At 37.5% G+C, this 21,739-nt stretch overlaps 2 protein-coding genes across 3 annotated transcripts; both read left to right on the plus strand.

Moving 5' to 3' along the window:
• The first annotated feature begins 53 nt into the window (after positions 1-53).
• On the plus strand, positions 54-1,756 carry LOC147761414 (small integral membrane protein 30-like). Its single transcript, XM_087015247.1, has one exon. The coding sequence runs from the start codon at positions 95-97 to the stop codon at positions 272-274; it is 180 nt and encodes a 59-aa protein (XP_086871373.1). The 5' UTR covers positions 54-94; the 3' UTR covers positions 275-1,756.
• A 6,342-nt stretch (positions 1,757-8,098) lies between these two features.
• LOC106176703 (lysine-specific demethylase 7B) lies at positions 8,099-20,300 on the plus strand. 2 transcript variants are annotated; one of them, XM_087015772.1, is made up of 21 exons: positions 8,099-8,245; positions 8,953-9,038; positions 9,360-9,421; positions 9,633-9,691; positions 9,992-10,155; positions 10,540-10,681; positions 10,970-11,168; positions 11,401-11,651; positions 11,788-11,894; positions 12,177-12,271; positions 12,928-13,017; positions 13,630-13,749; positions 14,322-14,455; positions 14,906-15,048; positions 15,255-15,465; positions 15,649-15,851; positions 16,328-16,420; positions 17,064-17,176; positions 17,356-17,485; positions 17,901-17,957; positions 19,699-20,300. In XM_087015772.1, the coding sequence occupies exons 1-21, from the start codon at positions 8,142-8,144 to the stop codon at positions 19,779-19,781; spliced, it is 2,646 nt and encodes an 881-aa protein (XP_086871898.1). In that variant the 5' UTR covers positions 8,099-8,141; the 3' UTR covers positions 19,782-20,300. The 2 variants fall into 2 exon arrangements, with proteins under 2 accessions (XP_086871898.1, XP_086871899.1); XM_087015773.1 differs by having other exon boundaries at positions 19,702-20,300.
• The last annotated feature ends 1,439 nt before the right edge of the window (positions 20,301-21,739 follow it).

A 21,739-nucleotide genomic window follows, 5' to 3' on the forward strand; every position in this document is an offset into this window, starting at 1 on the left:
CTATACAACAAGTCTGAAACTAATGTATTTTATTTGTCGTCAGCGACCTTCACCCTGCTGGTACATTGTCATATGACTTGTCACGTGCATTAAGATGGAGACAAAAATGGATATGCTGGCGCCGTTGTGTGCAATAATTTTAGCTTTTTTCGTCCCTGGTGCCGAGGCATTTGATGGCGGGGACGTGGCAGCACTTATTCTTGGACTTATTATTGGAATTCTAGGGATTTGTGCCTGTTTAGGCTGTTATGCAAGGAAAAAAGCCGGGCAATAACGACTAGACTAAACGGACTTCCTGAAAACTGGATTTCACCACTGACTGAACTTCAATCAACTGACATTCATTTATGAAATCATGTCTTTAAAAACCTGCTGTGCTGCATAGACCTCAGGATCGCAAGCACTGTTACGATATTATTCTTCAAATTGACGGAGGGATATTAATAATTTGTTGATTGGTGAAGTATATTTTTCACACGGAGGGAGGATATAGTATGATTTAGTTAGAAGACGTCGTGTCACAGATAGTGGTGGAGTTTGGACATTGATAAGGGTGGACTCTTTCGTTGACGCTATACCTTCACAAACATTCCAGTTTTATTGATTCACAGGAAATACTACTGCACAACATTTATATTGGTGAAAGTGATTTTAATTCTTATACATGGGCACTTGTGTTCAGAGAACTCGATTACTGTAGAAATACCAGCGAAGTCCTCTGTGGTAGCCGATTAAACTTTGTCAGATCACAGCTCTATAATTTTTCAGACTGGAACATAGACAATATAACAATAATATAGATATTATAACTCTGTTCATTACACATTACAAGGGAACCACTTTAGTGAAATGCAAGACTTGAATCATTGTACATACTTGTACATGTATGTTTGATATTTATCAAAGAGGGACATTTATAACACATTTTTCTAAAGCAAAGCCTGTAGCTTGGATTTAAAAAAGATGGCCCTCTTGTTAAAAGACTGTGCTAGTATTTTATCTTAACATCAAAATATGCTTCATCACCTTGCAAATGGGTACTGTATCTAACATAAATCAAGGGGCTTTGACATCAACAGGATTGCCACCTGAGGCTGTGGCATCAACAGGATTGCCACCTGGGGCTGTGACAGCCACTGTGCCATTAGCTGTGTATTGTCAGGAGAAATGAACTACAACTACCTGGTCTGCTAACACCCCAGTGATCAGCTAACATCCTGGAGATCAGAGACCTCACCCCATGAAAAGCAGGAAAACAACAGGATGCCACAATAGCCTAAAGAAGCTCAGCTTTACCAGTCTGCAATCTTGTGACAACATGCCAAGGGGTCATGTGACATTACACCTCTTCCTTGGGGTCATGTGACATTACACCTCTCCCTGGGGGTTATGTAACATTACACCTCTCCCTGGGGGTCATGTGACATCACACCTCACCCTTTGGGTCATGGGTTATCCTGCTTATATAAGGTGGTCCTCATTTGACCAGGAAATAAAGTACTGTGTGACTCTTGGTGCTGACTTGTGGGTAAAACAATAAATTGTAAAGCTTCATTAAAATAGGGAACTGGAGCAGCAAAGAAAAGATGTCTGTTTGAATTTTGACCTTTTTTTTAAAATTAAATGATTCATGAGAGCTTTAGTTCATGTTGTTTCACCTGTTTCAAGAATCCAATCTTTAAATGTTCTCCTCTTATATTTGTGGGTGATTTGTGTGGATTAGTTTTCTACAATAAAAAAAAACTTTGGAACTTTATCTCTGCATTCTGTAAAAGTGTATGTTTATTTAAGACTTAAAAAGCTTGAGTTAGGGCCCTGATAATATCAACTCTTGTGCTCTTCTTGGGGCACTTAGTCATCATCTCTGATTTATTCAACAACTTTTGGAGGTGGTATGGATTGTATGTTTCCTCTTGGTGGTGGTATGGATTGTATGTTTCCTCTTGTTTCCTCTTGGTGGTGGTATGGATTGTATGTTTACTCTTGGAGGTGGTATGGATTGTATGTTTACTTTTGGTGGTGGTATGGATTGTATGTTTACTCTTGGAGGTGGTATGGATTGTATGTTTACTCTTGGTGGTGGTATGGATTGTATGTTTACTCTTGGTGGTGGTATGGATTGTATGTTTACTCTTGGTGGTGGTATGGATTGTATGTTTACTCTTGGAGGTGGAATGGATTGTATGTTTACTCTTGGTGGTGGTATGGATTGTATGTTTACTCTTGGAGGTGGTATGGATTGTATGTTTACTCTTGGTGGTGGTATGGATTGTATGTTTACTCTTGGTGGTGGTATGGATTGTATGTTTACTTACTAAACGTGAAGATGAGAAATTGGCGTCTCCCGGCACATGCGGGTACTAGTATTTAGCTCGCTGCTGAAGTTAAGTTTACATGAAGCAGCTCACCTGGATTGTATATACAGGAGACTGAGCAGTACAACATACAGTCACGTTAACACTCTCAGTTCACATTAATTTTACTAAAAACCTTTCTATCTACAACAAACCTGTATGAAACCATATAATTCCTTGTTTAGACAGAAACGGTTCCTTTAGTGGTACGTAAGCGTTCAGCAGTGCTCAACGTTCATCGTCACAATTACATAAATTAACATTTACATCCTTTGCTTACATTTAATTCACTAAAAGGCAATATTTGAGAAGTGAAGCATGTACTAATTGCACTGTTCGAGCCGTATCGTCGAGAAATAGACAAGGAATATATCGGTACTGTAATATACGGTTATAGTAAAATAGGTAGAGGCAACGCAAGTCCAACAAATATCTCCCAAAGCGTTTCTGGGAACTTATTAGAACATCTGAGTTATGTCCTCTGGCGTCACCGTTATTAGTTATCGCATATGACCCTGAAGACGAGGTGTGCGAGTGTCATTCCTTGGTGACCTGTAAACTCCCCTGCAGCGCTGCCAGGACACAGAAAATGGATCCCATCATCACAAGACGTATCCCGCATAGGATTCAGGATATTAAAACCGTCTATAATTTCTACTTGGTATTTTTCTAAATTCTCCTTTAAAATCTGGTTCACGGCGGCTAACATGTACTCATTGGCGTCCTGGTCGCCATGCATCCGCGGTGGAATATTTATATAAATTAGACGAAGATTTGCCGTTCTTTCATCTTTTCGGACGGTTGAAAGAAAGTTCACAAAATTCGGTAGAAGGCTTTCCAAAAATACTCGAGCTTTGCCGAACACCATTTCGTGAATACCGGCGCTTAGCAAAACAACGTCTTGTTTGGTTGCAGGCGTAGAATTATAACGAGGAAAAAATGAAGATAAATATTTTGGCATATGTTTCATGTATGGACTCCATTCGAATATGGCTCCTTCGTTTTCTACGATTTTCTGTAAAGTTTGAATGTACTTGATATTTTTGTTTGTTGTATTTCGTTTTGATATGAGGCTATTAAAATATTCCCCTATATTTCGAATGTGAGAATCGCCAAATAATCTGAAAGTGATTTTATTGTTGAAACATTTCCGGAGTTGCTCGTGCTTCATAAAGTCAAAAATACACCCGTCGTTTGTGCCCCAGCGCCACTGTCCTCTTACGTACCACCAGCGTCCCTTTAGATACTCATTAATGTCTGTTTCTTTGCACTTTCTACTGTCAGCAAGGCCTGGCCTGGCTGCTGCTGTGGGCTCTGAGTAGAAATAATAGAAGATATTTAAAATACGATGAATTCTGCCGGGGTGCCGCACACGCTGCCTGGAGACGTGGCCATCATGGTGATGAACGAAAGCCTCATAACGCGTGTAGTCCAAATAGATAGTGCCATTAACGCTAGAATTAATGTCTGGACAGTAACCCACGTATGACCCATTTAAATAATCCCTCACTGGACACAATATGAATTCCATCCCGATCAATTCGATTCGGAAATTACTTCCCCCAGCAGACGGGATTTTGGACATGATTTTGTCCGTTAAGACCTGGTATTCCATTATGAAGATACGTATCCGTGGTCCCGTGAACGACAGCGTGATGGTGTGGCTCAGCCGGGTCATGGAACTGTTGTCACGGCACGATTTATCACATTTATACCAAAAATGGAACATTTGTTCCTTTTCTGAAACGCCGTTTCTGATTCTGCTAGATTCCAGAGATTCATTTATAGAGTGCTGATTATTTTGGCTGTCTATAAAGCGGAAAATATTATCTGTCATTCCGCTGAGCCTCAGAGTTAGCAGCCGCCGCCTGTCTATGATATACGTGCACAGGAAGAGACCATATATACTGATAAACGTGCCGAGTGCAGGGAGGAAAATATTCTTCATTTCACATTTGGGTGAAGGCCCTATTTTCTGTTGATCGTTTGTTTTGCTGTTGATGCAATAAAATCACTCGGAAATCTGCAAAAAAGAGGATAAAGTTTTGAGTTCAGTCGCACTGACCGCAGGAAAGACCTCATAATAACCTATGATATGAGATCTCAAGGCTATAAATATCTACATCTAATTTGTTCTATATTTTGTTCGAACTTACATTTATCTTACCGCTGCTAATCTTTTAAGGGAATTTAGACGTTTTTACATATCCATCGTGATTCAGCAAGCAAATCCTGTTTTTATTTATTACGTTAATTGTAGATGGTTTTATGTAAGAATTAGGCTGTTTTTTTAAGAATCTAAACATTTTCTTTCTTTAATTTTTCTATTTTTACATGTCTTGGTAATCGTGATTAAGTACTTGTTTTTATGTTAATTCTAATGAAAAATTTTAATGGATTTAAGACTTCACATAAATGTATTATTATTATTATTATTATTATTATTATTATTATTATTATTACATCTTTTCACATTTTCTAAGAAAGAGTTTACTTTGGGCAAGGAATGTAAAAATGTAAATACTACTGTATGAACTCTGGGAACCAAGCATTTTAAATATATGATCATTATATAAGTTGGAATGACATGCATATAATCCTAACATGTTGCTAAAATGTTAGGTTGTGTAAAGCTTCTTTAAAAATTCATGTCTTTAAGGTAGGTTTAGTTTGTGAACCTTAGCGTTGCTGAAATATAGAGCGCTTATCCCGTAATGTGAATATTTCACTTGTTTTAACACTTAAAAGTGTAAACTCCGACTGAAAAACCTGCGAAAAGAAGCGAAGAAAAAAGAAAAAACAATTTAAAACAAATTCTTTGGTTGAAACACGTGCCATTTCAATATTAAAATAAGAAAATATATACGCCCAGCTCAGCCTCTAGCATATAAATACTACCGTTGTTATCCAAGATCTGGGAAAGATTGGATATGAATATTCAATGACTTTTACCGCGAAGAACTGATGCCGCAGACTCTGGATGGCGGCAGCGGTTATCACCGATTTATGAGGTTTATCGAACAACTAGTCGTTGTCATTCCTGTCTTTATAAGCCCGCATGGAATATATCAAGTCTAGTTGGTTTTCTTTAAGCTTAATTTGTGAAAGATATTTTGCGATTCGAGCGATTGTTTATATTGTGTGAATATGGTGAATGAGACATCATATCAACTTTAAACATAACACATCATTTGCTTGCACAGAATTTTAGTCACCTTCCCTTGCTATAGTCAGTGGCTAACCCTTAAACTACCTTTATTTCTTTACTACGTCCTTAATCATCAATCTTCACCTGTTCACGTGGAATATAACGTACCATATTATTAGTCTTTTTAACACATGATTTACGACACACCTGCCTGCCCTTTTTGTTATTGTATTTAAAAAAATCGCACACCGGTTGTTGATTTCTCCCAAGTTTAACTGCGATATTGTTCACAAAAGAACTTTGTTGACATGTTTTTATTTCCAGGCCAAAGTGCGCTCTATTTGGACGCAAGGCAGTCCACCAGACACAGGTGTTAAGCCTGTTTTAAATAGGTATCCCTTTGATGAACGAAATGTCAGTTTGACTTGTTTCACCACTACCCCCTGACCAAATTAAACAACGACTTTCGGAACTTGTTTAGGTTCATAATAACTTACTAAGCTTGTTATTCAGAAAACTCACCAACTTCAAATAAAATGCAAATAAAACCTATCATAAGGGATTTAACCCCTTAATTTTTTTCTAGAGAGTACCTGATGTTAATATTTCCATTAGAGCTTAAAGAAAATTGGTCGATGTTATATTGACTGACCAGTCATTTTAAGCTTAAATCAGCTTTTATAAATTTTATCAAAAGTTGAATCCAAGTTCAGAGGGGGATAGTTAAATGATTCATGGGTACGAGAAAGATTGCTCATTTTCCCAGGAATATCTATTTTGAAAGGTAAATCTCATGGAGTGTGCCTTTAACATCTTTCGCGTCCCTTCATTTCGTGAAAACAGGTGCCTTTCTTGGTGTTCTGGTCATCGGGTCATTGGGTAGGTCCATTCTTATATTTTAACTTTGTTTACAGTGACAACCAACTTTATAACAACTAAATTTGCAACGAACTTGGCAGCATTCTGTTATTGAAAAGCAGCCATTGATAAGCCTTTTTGTGAAAAAAACCAATTTTTGGAGAATGATCAACATTGTGGTAACTGCACAAAATATATAGCGTGTTGACAATCACGTTCTTGTGACGCACACTCCAACTGACTCCTATCCGTCAATAATTCAGTTTCATCTGTCTGTATTAAAGTGCATCAATATGTGAAACAATAAACAATTAAAGTTTCATTTGACAATAGCTAGAGTAAAACGAAAAAGAAGTTTATAATATTTCATCTGTTGACCAGTCAGACTTCATCAGGGAAATGAGGTGTGTGGTAGGTACATTTTGTAGGTCAGCGTGACATATTGATGTGGCAGTGTATAAGCTTGGTGTGCCATGCTCAATTTTCCACCGAGAATTAACCTAAGTATTTAAAGGAAGAAATCTGAGCTTATGTCTTCATTCCAAATCCTTCTGGTAAATTGTTTTTGCGGATTTGCAATTTATATGATAACGTTGCGAATTTGCTGCATATCATGTGAATCATGCAATAACGTGAATCATATCTGGGTCTCTGTGGAAGACGACCTTTACTTCAGGTGTGTGATGTGGCCTTTCCACGCGTCCCTGAGAGTGAAACAGCCTCTGGTTTCCCAGGAATTACTCCTTCGGATATGAAGGATGAGAAATTCAGTTTTAATGTGGTCAAGAGCGTATGTAATTCTTTGGGCGCTCTTTACTATCAAAATAAGAAGCTTCGCGATCTCATTGAATCAATCAACAATTTACACAGAAGCAGTAGCGTTCCATTGTTGCTAAAATGTTGAAAATTGTACACACATTAAACAATTAACTTACCTTTAACTGAAAGGCAATAATTCCGTGGCATTCCATCCTGACATTTAAACGCGTTAAAACTGTCTTGATCTCAAAAAAATTATTTTAGCTCAAATTTCAGGAGGCCACTCCTGTGTACTGGTGAACTGGGTGTCAACGCTCTGAGCTGCCGTCGCGTTCTTTGCGGGGGGTCTCACGGGTTAATCAGCTTGATCAAGACGTAGAATTCTCAGTTTTGTCGATTAAAGCGTTCCCGTTCGAGAATAAATCCTAAATCGTTTTTTAAAAGCTAATATTAGTGCGGTTTTTCTTCTTGGCGCCAGTGAAGTCTCAGCCTTCTAAATATTTCATAAAGATAAATCGATAAGGTGAATTGCCGAGATCAGCCTATTACACAACCAGATTTTACTGGAATATTTAGCTCCTGTTACATCGTTATTTTTTATATGCCATGGTAGCATAAAATCAGTGACTCAGATAAAATTCCCCTTAGAATCCTTCATTATTTTTGTTTCTTTTTAGTTATAGTTGCTTTTTTTTAAATTATTATTTTCTTTAGGTAAAACCTGAAGTCCAACATATTATTTTGGATTCTAGGAATAACTGAACTCTTAGCATCGCCTAAGAAAATTGATCGAAAACGGGAACAAATTCAGTCTTGCTGTAGTGCTTATTTAGGTGAAGACAGTTCTTAACTTAAAAGCTTTAGATTTAATGTTATATGTTAGATGTTCTTTCTCAGGAAATTTAACAAATGCCTCTGACATCAACACGTACATCAGTTGTGCTGACGAGATTGTGTTAGCTGTGACAACCCCGGAGACATCGGTGTGCACAGTTTCCCTTTTTTCCAGTGGTCTCGGCAATATGGCGTCGTCGGACGGGACGTTGTATTGTCTGTGCCGACAACCTTATGATGAAAAACTCTTCATGATAGAGTGTGATGTTTGTAAGGACTGGTTCCATGGAAAGTGAGTATATTTAAGAATTTCTTGAGTGAGTTTCAGTGTTGACCGTTATTCAGTAGTCTCACAAAATAATAGTCAATAAGCAAGTTTCCCAGGGTCAGTCTCAGAGAGAAGACAATACTTTGTTTGGCGAATTTTCAAATGGTCCGTCGTGAATAAATTCCACGCTTGAAACAGTCAATATTTCTGAATACTGAAAAGGCTCTTGTTTTATCTGTGTTTCCATTCTCATAGATAGCGTGTTTACCATAAAATACTCTAATAGAAATAAATATTATTTATTAATAAATTAATAAGAAGCACAACATAAATAATATATACGATAATAATCACTTATTTTGTTGACTTGAACACCCATTGATGTCTTTAATCACCATTTAAAACAGTTAATTCAGAGAGGTAATTGATCAGCACAGTCAGTATATGGTGTACCAAAGTAACAATCTTCAAAAAGGTGATAGAAATACGGTTTGAATGTGATTTATACAAAAAAAAAAAAAAAAAAAAAAATTATACGTCAGATAAGATCTAGTTTAAACAATTATAATTATAATTTAAATTTTATCACATGCTTAATATTTTCAACTAGGTGTGAGTGTGTATTAAAACTGTGTATGTATCAGGAACACCAGGCCTCAGATATAGAGTTATATTATTGTCCTAAATGTGAGTGTGTGTATATATGATATCTGTGTGTTTTCTATCTTCAGATGTGTCAACATTCAGGAACACCAGGCCTCAGATATAGAGTTATATCACTGTCCTAAGTGCCAGCCACTGCGAGGTCCACTGCTGTGTAAGTACACTGATCATGTCCAGCCAGTCGCTGAATTATTTAATACTGGGCTTTGCTTTTTCTGGGTTATTTTCAGTTTTAAAACCAGGAATAAGTTTATAGATTTGATTATACGTTCTTTGTTATTATTCAACCTGGTTCACTCTTCTAACTGAACTGAGATCATTCTTGAGAGAATTCTAACATTTTGTCTGATTAAAAGATAAAGGGCAAAAGTTTATGAGATGTAATGGACAATTCTCCCAGTAGTTATCTGTTTGGGAAGGGGGGTGGGGCAAGTTATTACAATATGTGGTTATGTTATATATTTCTATATTTTAGTAAAGAGAAGGAGGAACTGGCACAGACACGACTACACAGAAGATGACGAAGACACTTCCAAGGTAGTAGATATGCCTCAAATTAAATTGAAAATTATGTTTTTGTATTTACATTTTGAAAAAAGAGGAATATGTCCAAAAGATATAATTTAAAAAAAAAATGAAGAGCAGAAATATAACAAATGTTCAACAAACCCTATGGGGACTTTATGATATTTTAATACTTATTTAAATCCATTATCTCATAATATTTAGAAAGTTTTTGTTGTTACAGGGAGTGCAAACAGGGACTGTTGTATTTGTTAAGGAACTGAAGAGCAGGACTTTTCCTAGGTAAGATTGTAGAAACATTTCCTAGGTAAGGGTGTGGAAACATTTCCTACGTAATGGTGTAGAAAGTTTTCCAAGGCAAAGGTGTAGAGAAACGGGGCAATTATTATTGATTTATTTGTGATTAGTGCATTGGTATGCCTGGTGAATGATTTTTTAAAAATTGTTTTATTTTCCCTATCACATGTAAATTATCATTGGCATGTGGCAAAGCATAACTAAAAATGAGAATAACTTCTGTATGTTCAAATCACCTGTAGCATAAAGATTTATGTCATCTAAACTTCTGTGTGTGTCTTTCAGTGCTGAGGAAATCCCCATAGTAAAGCTTCAGGGTCATGAGTTAACACAGAAATACCTGGAGAAGAACGACTTTGATGTGCCAGTCCTTGTAGAGAGAAAGGAAGGACTAGGGATGACAATACCACCCTCTAACTTCACTGTACAGGATGTAGAAAACTACATTGGTAAACTCATTTTCCAGTGTTTCATATTTTGGAATGGTAAAAGCAATATTACTTGATACTGTATACTTTTTGCAATTTGAAGAGCACAGCAGTCGTTTTTGTTAACTCACTAGTAGAGTTAAATAATACTACCCATAAATAGCTATTGTAATAATATGTTTTCATTATAGAAGGCCTTTACCCAGATAACAAACTTCCAATTATGCGTTTCAATGCTAGACATTTTTTTAAGTCAACAAACCGAGTTCTTATTACAGAGTCTTTACTTGTAAAACTGGTAAGAGTTATATGGTTGATATACTGCTTTCTACTACAGGGCTCATAATACAGTGTCTACACTTATAGTGCTGGTAAGAGTTATATATGTATTGGTTTCTACTATAGGGCCCATGAGAGAGATAGATGTGATAGATGTTTCCAGACAAGAAGACTACAAAATGCTGTTAAGAGAGTGGACAGAGTATTACAATAGCCCTAACAGACAGAAAATATTCAATGTTATCAGCCTTGAGTTCTCAAATACAAGGTAAATTACTTCATCTTTCTCCCGTGTTCTTATATTAGGAATTGTATAAAAACTATCATGATTTAAAACCTATCATCTTATGTTGAATTTCAGTAACTTTAAATTTTCCCTGCATTTTTTGTGCTATGATATTAGAGAAAGCTATTAACTAACTAATGTTCATAACTATTATAATAAAAAGATTATATTCCTCTGAATTCCAGTCTCTCCTTGTTTTGCCTTCTAATATCTTGTAAAAAGAAATATTTTCAAACAGTGTTAAATACCCCCCTACCCTTATCCTTCCAGGTTATCAGAGCTAGTGGTCCCCCCGCAGCTGGTGAGAGAGCTGAGCTGGGCACACAACCTGTGGCCTGAGCAGGTGCCTGAAGACTCCACCATCCCGAAACCAGAGGTCCAGAAATACTGCCTGATGGGGGTGAAGGACTCCTATACAGACTTCCATATTGACTTTGGTGGTAGCTCAGTCTGGTATCATGTGTTCAAGGTATGATCAGTTATGATATAACTGGTGTTAGTCTTCAAGCTATTATAAGTACTGTTGCATCTTTAACTGTAAACATGACACCAAAGTGCAGAGTGAAGATATTTTTGCATTTCTCAACTTCTTTCCAAAATTTGTATTTTATTTTGATGTGCAAGACCTGCTATAAATAACTATCCAAAATTAAATTAAGTTGAAGCAAACAGAATTTCTTAATTTTTTTTCTTGGTTTCAGGGAGAAAAGATCTTCTACTTAATCCGCCCGACCCCTGCCAACCTGATATTGTATGAGAACTGGCTGTCTTCCTCCAACCAGAGTGAGATGTTCTTTGGTGACCAGGCTGATGTGTGTTACAAGTGTGTGGTACGCCAGGGACAGACGCTCTTCATCCCCACGGGGTGGATCCACGCCGTCTTCACGCCCATTGACTCTCTTGTGTTTGGAGGAAACTTCCTTCATAGCTTTAACATAGGATTGCAATTACAGTAAGTCATATTATTAGGATATTTTTTGGTATTGAAAAAATGTTTCCATAGTTGCCTTTAAAAGCCTGGATTTAGAGTCCAAGCCAGTGCATATTGTAGAACAGTAGACTAATGGTTGACTGTCTAACCTCTGCAGGGTGTATGAGATAGAACGACGGGTGAAGACTCCCAGGAAGTATATGTACCCTATGTTTGAGACCATCCACTGGTACGCAGCCAGACATATCCAGGAGCAGCTCAAAGGTGAGGTACACTGGGATACACTACTCTCACGACACTGCCAGGAGGTGTAGTTTTACTGTTTCAGTACAAGTGGCTCTCTACACAGGAGACTGCAATAGGTTATAGTTTTACTTTACTTTATAGAATTCTCTGATGGACATGTTAACACTGGTATGCAGTGCTGTAACAGGAATTTAAATTAGGAATCTCATTATATATTGCTTATTAATTGTGAACTGTTCTTAATAAATAATAATAAATGAAATAGAAAAGTTTTATAACATGTTTTATAATTCTGTGTAGATTTAAATGAAGAAGGTAAGAAGCCTTCAGAACACTTGCTGCAGGGTGCCAAGGCTTTGGTGCAGCATCTTAAAGGATGGACACAGAAGAAAGAGGTGGGTGTATGAAGTATTCTGGAACTTATTTTTTTTGACTTGCAAGAAAAAGGAAAGAATTTAAATAAAATAATTTATTTTGTAAGTTCTTAAGTCTGTGAAAACACAACATCTAATGAGATCATCTAATGAGATTGTGTTGGTTTAAAACATTTTGACATAATTGTATAGTAATTTCAATATTTGGATTCATATATATTTTATAAATAAGGGCACATGATATTAGAATATTTAATGTTTTTAATGCCCACACAGATAGCAAATGAAGTACTAGTAAGTTTGTTTATTTCTGGATTTACTATTGTATGGCTGTAGCAGCATGATGTGGCATGTCTTTGTCATCAATAGAGATTCCTGTTAATATCCTGATAAACCTGTGTGTATTCCTGTCCGTCATTACACTGGATGTATATATAAAATTATATGTTTTATTAAGCTTTGGAATTCTTTGTTTGTACAAATAATGATTACAGAAATCATATTGTAGAAAAAAAGGTTTTTTGAACATAATAAATAAATACTAAAATAAATAATTTTATTGATATTTTGTGTGGCTTGACTTGTCAGGTTAACTTGTGCAGTGGTTCAGATGAAATGTTAATATAATGAGGGCAACATACCAGTATGACTGAGATGACACGTTTAAAATATTTCAGAATGTTAAAAGTCATCTTGACCATGTGCCAGAGCAAATCCAGTATGGAAAACTGATCAAGGAGTTGGCTAAAGAAATCAAACATTCAGAGGTAGGTATAGAAAACTGATCAAGGAGTAGGCTAAAGAAATCAAACATTCAGAGGTAGGTATAGAAAACTGATCAAGGAGTAGGCTAAAGAAATCAAACATTCAGAGGTAGGTATAGAAAACTGATCAAGGATTAGGCTAAAGAAATCAAACATTCAGAGGTAGGTATAGAAAACTGATTAAGGAGATGGCTAAAGAAATCAAACATTCAGAGGTAGGTATAGAAAACTGATCAAGGAGTAGGCTAAAGAAATCAAACATTCAGAGGTAGGTATAGAAAACTGATCAAGGAGATGGCTAAAGAAATCAAACATTCAGAGGTAGGTATAGAAAACTGATTAAGGAGATGGCTAAAGAAATCAAACATTCAGAGGTATGTACAGAAAACTGATCAAGGAGTTGGCTAAAGAAATAAAACATTCAGAGGTATGTGTGGTACTCATGAAAGGTGAAATATTCTATGTCTGATTCATTGACAATTATTAGTGAGTAGTGACAGTTTAATAGGACTGTGAGGTATTTCTTATGCATACATACATGAAACATTGTTTTAAACTAGCTAAAATGAACAAAATAGTGGATTGATTAGAAGAAAAAATATTAAAATTTTGCAGAAACCAGGAACAGGCAAGATGCGATCTCAGGGAAGAAAAAAGAGGAAAACCAAGCAGATGGCACATCTAGATGTTCTGGAAAAACACACACATGAAAAACTGCAAGAACTGCAGACACAGGTAAGAACATGAGAAGACTTATAAAAATATTGATCTAAATGATTGTTCTTCATGACAATTCTTTAATCTATATTTATTCCTTTTAAAATGCCCATTAGCTAATGATCCTTGCAAAAGATTGCATGTTGTTCTAAATGATTATTTTTTATGACAATTATTTAATCTCTATATATTCCTTCAAAATGTCTGTTAGCATATGGTGATTGTAAAGAATTTAGGAAATCCAGATTACAAAGTAATTTGAAACCTTACGTTATACTTGGTAAATGTTTTATATAAAAAATGGGGGAAAAAGACATTCAGGGGGTATATATCAGTAAAATGAAGGCTGGGAGCTATTGACATTTTACTATATGATTGCCTGACTCCCCTCCCTTTACTTTCAGCCTGATCTCCCAGCTAACCCGTCCCTGAAAATGAGACTGCCACAAAGTCTGATGTCTACATTTATGATTGTCTCACCTCTTACTCTTACTTTCAGCCTCATCTCCTAGCTAACCCATCCCTGAAAATGAGACTGCCACCAAAGTTTGATGTCTACATAATATGATTGTCACACCTCTTACTTTCAGCCTGATCTCCCAGCTAACCCATCCTTGAAGGTGAGACTGCCAAAGTTTGGTGCTTACACTGCTCCCCCTGCCACGTCAGAGAAAGACGCTGGCACCACACTGAGGCTGAAGGTGTCCAACGGGAAAATAGTCAGGTGGGTTGAGCAGAGGAAGAGACGAGTGAGAAATAGACCCTAGGAACTGATAATTGAGTGACTTTTCTAACAAGAAGTCATTCTAACAAAAATCATGTTCAGATTTTTTTGTATTAGCTTTTGTTCTTACGATATTTGGCTTGTGAAACTTTTGGCATTCGTACTATGTTTTTAAAATTTTGATAAATTAAGTGTTAAGTTTTTACCTGACAGGGACCAGTCTTGACAGCATTAATATTTAAGGTATGTTATTGCTGCTGGCCTCAGCTCAGTATAATAACAATGCACCACTGGTTTTATCATTGTTAGTGGTGCCAGTGGTTCCCCAAAATGCACCAGTAGTAGATGTGGTGCCCCAAAATGCACCACTGGTTGTTGTTATCATTGTAGTGGTGACACTGGTTGTTGTTATTATTGTAGTGGTGACACTGGTTGTTGTTATCATTGTAGTGGTGCCAGTGGTGGCAGTGGTGCCCCAGGAAAGTTTCAGCCGCTGGCCAAGGAAGAAGAGGACAGTGACGAGGACAACCTGGTGGTTGATGAAAATCCGGCAGCTAGCTCACGTAGTGGAGGACTCAAACTGAAACTTTCTTGTAAGTTAACAGATCTAGAGGTCCTTTCTTCATGAGAGACAGTGAATAGAACTTGTTTGAAATATTGTAAATTCAAACCAAAACTTTCTTTAAATAAACATCTGTATATATGATTGAACTTAAAATCAGTTAATAAATAAATAGATAGGCAAAGAGATAAATGATTCTGAGTCAACTTGAAGTATATTTATTTCTTTCTCTTACAGTTACAAATAAATCATTACAAGAACTCTCAGGGAACTCCCACCTGTCAACACAGGAAGCAGAAAAGACCAAGCCCAAAGATGAAGTGACGTCCCCAGAACGGACGGACATCCCCACTATACGAGGTGGTCTGAATGGCAGCATAGCAGACATCTTGGAGGCCAGTGGGTACGGCACAGAGACGGACTTTAAGGTGGACCAGGAACATCTCGGGTAAGTGAGGGGGAAAAAACATGGATAGTACACAGCACACTTATATATCAGCACTTACTTCTTCTTACATTGTCATTATTAAAATTTTATCATTTCATTGTAGTAGTCAGAGTGCCTCCCCTACCATGAGGGATGCTATTCAGGGAGATATGTTATTATGAGAATTTTATTATTACATTGTAGCAGTCAGAGTGCCTCCCCTACCATGAGGGATGCTATCCAAGGCATGCTGTCTATGAGCAGGATAGGGGGGCTACAGCTGGGGGGGTCCGCCAACCTCAGCGGTCATCCTCTGGTCATGTCAGACAAGAGGAGGAAGAAAGGAAGGATTTTTAGTGACGACACGGGAGAGAAGATGAACACTTGTTTTAAGGATGAGGAATATGGTATGTGAGATGTTTTGAGGGTGAGGAATATGGTATGTGAGATGTTTTAAGGATGAGGAATATGGTATGTGAGATGTTTTAAGGATGAGGAATATGGTATGTGAGATGTTTTGAGGGTGAGGGATATTGTATGTATGATGTTTTAAAGATGAGGAATATGGTATGTGAGATGTTTTGAGGGTGAGGAATATGGTTTGTGAGATGTTTTGAGGGTAAGGAATATCGTATGTGAGATATGTAAGAAATGAAGAGTGATCAGTTTTAAGTCTGTTCAGGATTTGTAATTTAAATAGTAATTTAAAAATTAAAATATGACAGCTGACATAACAGAGTTATGGCTATAATCTGTTAGTGTATAAAAGTGTCACATTGAGTTGTTTTACTATGAAGTATTTATTATCATTTAAGAAGTAGCTCTCTGATATCAAGCTCCCTAACCATGAAGTATTTTTATTTATATATTATGTTATATTCAGTCTACCCGACTCTGGACCTGTCAGAAGATGAAGATGAGTATGTATTTAAGCCAAGAGGCCGACAGAAGAAAGATGAGACGTGGAACCCTAAAGGTAGGAAAACTTATCAATAATCTTCCAAATATGGAGACATTGGGTAGAGTTGTAGTGATTTAATATCAGAGTTATTACTACAGTTCACTCCACTCTGTCAGTTCCCAGCGGCTGTGTTCAGACCAATTCCCTGGTTTACTTAGTATGTGTTATCTGTTGGTTTATGTTTGAGGTGTTCAGTTCTTCCTCCAATACACAGTCAATAACACTGGGGCACCTGTTCATAGCTAATGCTAATCTTGTTATACCAGTCAGAGGCTGCTTGGCCTGCTTATTGAGTTCTACCAGGATAACAGTGTGACGTACATTTGCTGTCCACTTCCCAGAGGCACTGATGTCATCTGTAGTGACCGTCTGGAGTTCTAGGCAGCAACAGGAACAGCAGCTAAATCAAGCCAGTAGATGGAGACACTGTCACTACTGGTTCAAGATGTCTGCTACAATCAAAACACACACAAACACACACGCACACACACACGCACGCACACACACACACACAGGTGGCTGGTAGCCAGCAATGTTTATTTGTGTACTTTCATGACAAGATTTGTTGTCACCTGAAAGAAGCTTGAGGATCTTGCTCTGTTTCTTTTTCTTCTTCTTTTTATTATTATTATTATTATTATTATTATTATTATTCCAGCGCGGCTGGCCCCCAACTGCCCCAAGCCAGAGCGTCCCCCCAGGGAAGGGTCCAGGAGAGAGTCTGTAGAAAGTGGACTCGCAGCAGCAGCAGCAAAACTTGCTCAGAAACCTGTAAGTCTGCAGACTGAAAGAACATCAAGTCCCAACTCCTGGCAGGATGAAGTGTATAAAAAATTTATACTTTGTTTTGAAATGAAGGCAAAAGAAATATCAATACTTTCAGTCAAATATCCACAAGTTTTGCCTTGTTTTATCTGTTATCTTGTAATATATCAATTTTTCAATTTCAGAAACAAAAAAGACAGTACATCCGTAAGAAACCTCGTCTTGATAAATCTCTCAGCCAATCTCACAGTGGCTTCCATTATGAAGATGCTCAGCCAGGGCCTTCTGGAGTGAACTTGTCCATTAGTGCTCCAGGTTAGGGGCCTCCTTGTGTGTGTGTGTGTGTGTGTGTGTGTGTGTGTGTGTATGTGTGTGTGTGTGTATGTATGTACACGTGTGTGGGTGTGCGCGTGTATGTGAACCTGTCCATTTATGCTTCAAGGGAGCCAAGTGAGTGCTTGTGTGTGTGTATTTTGTTGTGTTAAATGTGTTTGGTTTGTTGTGTTTTGTTGTTTATCAGTATGAGGTGAGTGGAACAGAGATATATAATGTTCTAAATGTTGAGTTTTTTTGAACACCGCTAGTTTGTGAAAGAGCTGTAGCTTAACTTTGTGCTCATCATTCCAGTCTTCACAATTAGTATTATTTAATTCTCACTTCATTTGTTGTATATTTAAGCACAATTCTATATACTTGTATATGTTAATCCTGTTGTTGTTGTATTTGTTAGCCTCCGTCCTTCAGAGTGGTATGAAGAGAGGCAGAGAACCTATGAGTCCAACTAAGTGTGAGTAATGGCGGACTTTTGTATACATGTATACTGGGTACACACACACACGTGCTGATTGTACACGTGCTGATTGTACACCCGTGCTGATTGTACACACACACGTGCTGATTGTACACACACACGTGCTGATTGTACACACACACGTGCTGATTGTACACATGTGCTGATTGTACACCCGTGCTGATTGTACACACACACGTGCTGATTGTACACACACACGTGCTGATTGTACACCCGTGCTGATTGTACACACACACGTGCTGATTGTACACATGTGCTGATTGTACACACACACGTGCTGATTGTACACACACACGTGCTGATTGTACACATGTGCTGATTGTACACCCGTGCTGATTGTACACACACACGTGCTGATTGTACACACACACGTGCTGATTGTATACCCGTGCTGATTGTACACATGTGCTGATTGTACACACACGTGCTGATTGTACACCCATGCTGATTGTACACACACACGTGCTGATTGTACACATGTGCTGATTGTACACACACACGTGCTGATTGTACACCCGTGCTGATTGTACACACACACGTGCTGATTGTACACACACACGTGCTGATTGCACACACGTGCTGATTGTACACACACACGTGCTGATTGTACACATGTGCTGATTGTACACACATGCTGATTGTACACACGTGCTGATTGTACACACACACGTGCTGATTGTACACACACACATGCTGATTGCACACACGTGCTGATTGTACACACGTGCTGATTGTACACACACACGTGCTGATTGTACACATGTGCTGATTGTACACACATGCTGATTGTACACACACGTGCTGATTGTACACACACGTGCTGATTGTACACACACACATGCTGATTGCACACACGTGCTGATTGTGACTCTTTTTATACACAGTACTTGTTATTTACAATGCTTTTATGTTCACTCAGAGTGTAAGTTTTGATAGTGATCATAAGTCCGTCACCCTGAGCTTCAGAGATAACTTGCCACTAACCTCTTCACTATAGCCTATCTTCATCGTGTCAAGTTACCTCTGACGAAAATAGTTTGACCTAGTTTAGATAAGCTAATCGAATCCATGTTTCAAATTTTTCACCAAAGTTTGGTGAAAACGCTGATTGGTTGACCATCAATCGGCAATCCTCGGCTGATTCCACAAGCTCCATACTAACAACAAAGTTATTGTCGAGTGCGGAGACATCCGAGTAGTTCCGAGTGCATAACCGTACACAAAGAAAGCATGGCGTCTCCTACGAGTGACTTCGTAAAATAATGTGTTAAGTTATCTCTTGATTCTTTGCAAAATATGAGTATATCGGAATTGAAACCAGAGCAGTTTGAGGCCCTACATCATTATCTACTGAGGGATGATGTATTTTGCGTGCTGCCCACAGGTTACGGCAAGTCCCTGATATTCAGCCTTATCTTTGATTGGTCCGGATTTGAACAAAGCGCGCTTTGACTCGTTCGCGTTCATTGGCTAGATAGTTCAATGAGTCATTGAGTGCGGGCTTTAAATTTGATTGGCGGGCGGCGGGGGCTATCGAATGTGGTCAGAGGTAACTTGACACGATGAAGATAGGCTATAGTGAAGAGGTTAGTGGCAAGTTATCTCTGAAGCTCAGGGTGAAGTCCGTGGGATCATATGTTGATAATTGTAAGTTATTTTGCATGTCTTGCATTCTTTTTCTTCCAATGATTTCCATCATGCAATTTTTCAATTCCAGCAGCCAAGAAACCAAAGAAAGGCCTGGCTACAGCCAAACAGCGTCTGGGAAAAATTCTCAAAATTCACAAAATAATTCACTGAGGGTTCCAGCCTTCAGTGCCACTCCTGGCTTTTATTTGTTTTGAAACTCAGGGTCATGGCTGCATGGTTCACTGCAGCACAGTGTGTAGATAGTGTATGTATGGTATTAACTGAGCCTGCCCCCCCCCCCCCCCCCCCCCCCCACACACACTGGAATGTGTTACAAGGGGGGAGATGGTTTGCAATATAATTTTGTGTAATATTTATTTTAGTGGCTTGAGTTACAGTTAGTGATTTAGATACTGTTGAACTAGGTTGGAGTAAAATGTAGTCATTTAATCTACCTTTATTACCTGTATTATTTAATAAGTAACAATCAGTTTAAGTTAGCCAAGCTTACTTTTGTGAAAGACAAAGAAAAATATCATTCTTTTAATACTTTAAAATCCTTATAAAGATGCCATCATTTTTTTAGTTATAAATATACATTTTGTCCTGTGAGTGTGGTAAGTTTTAATATGGTTAAAGTAGCTGGTTAATAACATTGTGAAATGTGTAAAATAAAGCCTTGTCTTTTAATGAGCTTCTGCTTATTTTTTGTATTTTATTGTATAATTTTTGATTAAAGATATTTATTTTGATTCTTGTTTCACAACAAAATGGATGAAAAAAGCACATTGTGTTAGGAAGTGGAAGCAGGTTAAAGTGGAACTATTAAAAACCAGTTGTATTCATGTCATTTGGCAGCTGTCTTCAGCACTGCAGTGCATGACTGCATAGAGAAGGCATTGCAACATGGTCTCTTATATTAAGATTTGTGCCAGATCAAACAATTTTCAAAATGTATGAAGTTATACCATTTGCTGCTGATAAAGAAGAGTTCAGTTGGTGTGTCAGTAGACTTTGAACTATTTGATTGATTTTTCAGACTGTTTGCAATATACATGTTTTAGTATGTTAAGTTATCATCCTGTCTTACTTTGTAAATAAGTATGTATTAATAAGTATATATATATTATAATACTTATGTACTTAATATTTATTATCATCATTATGTTATCATTCAGCAAGATACCTTGGTCAGGATTTCTTTTGTGAATGTGGATTTCTTTTATTAATGTGGTTAGTTTGTTACATATATAAACAATGTCAAAGTTTAGGACAGGATCCTAGGTCTGGGCATGTAGTTTAGGATGGGATCCTAGGTCTGGGCATGTAGTTTAGGATGGGATCCTAGATCTGGGAATGTAGTTTAGGATGGGATCCTAGGTCTGGTGATGTAGTTTAGGATGGGATCCTAGGTCTGGTGATGTAGTTTAGGATGGGATCCTAGGTCTGGTGATGTAGTTTAGGATGGGATCCTAGGTCTGGACATGTAGTTTAGGATGGGATCCTAGATATGGGGATGTAGTTTAGGATGGGATTCTAGGTCTGGAGATGTAGCTTTGGTTTGTCTGTTGGAGCACTGAATGTCACACACGTTGCTCTTTCATATTTTGGTTAAGGGTTTAATATTTTGTATTCTTAGAACTTTTTAATAACCCTTTTAGAAACTTAAGAAGTAAAGGATTGATCTGCCTGCAGTTAAATCTGGTAGCTGCCTCTGCTCAGTCTCCCTGTTTGGGTTGCATATCCAAAATGTTTGTATAATTTTAGTATAGAAGAAGTACTGATGCAGGGTAAGCAGAGTATTGATCACTGCCTGCAGACATTAGGCCCAGCATTGTAGGCTTTTGTTAGCAGTAGGAGAACAGGAAATGAAATATTCTGGACCTAAGATGTTATTTATTACTTGTATGGTTGCTTTTCTGCTTTGTCTTCTTAAGAATCTATTTGAAAATACAAAAACCATTCTAAGTCACAATTTATAGTAGTAACTATAAGTTACATTTAATAAAAAGAATGACTGCTGAAAAATCGAGTTATGAAGAGATTACTATCTCAGGCAGGAATCTTCTTTGTTTGCTCACTGGTGACATGTGGTTCAAACAATGCTCCATTAATTTTTTTTTGTGTGT

This window comes from Lingula anatina, chromosome 6, assembly GCF_051362555.1.
Source record: "Lingula anatina isolate TDL-2025a chromosome 6, LinAna3.0, whole genome shotgun sequence".
Taxonomy (NCBI): Eukaryota; Metazoa; Brachiopoda; class Lingulata; order Lingulida; family Lingulidae; genus Lingula; species Lingula anatina.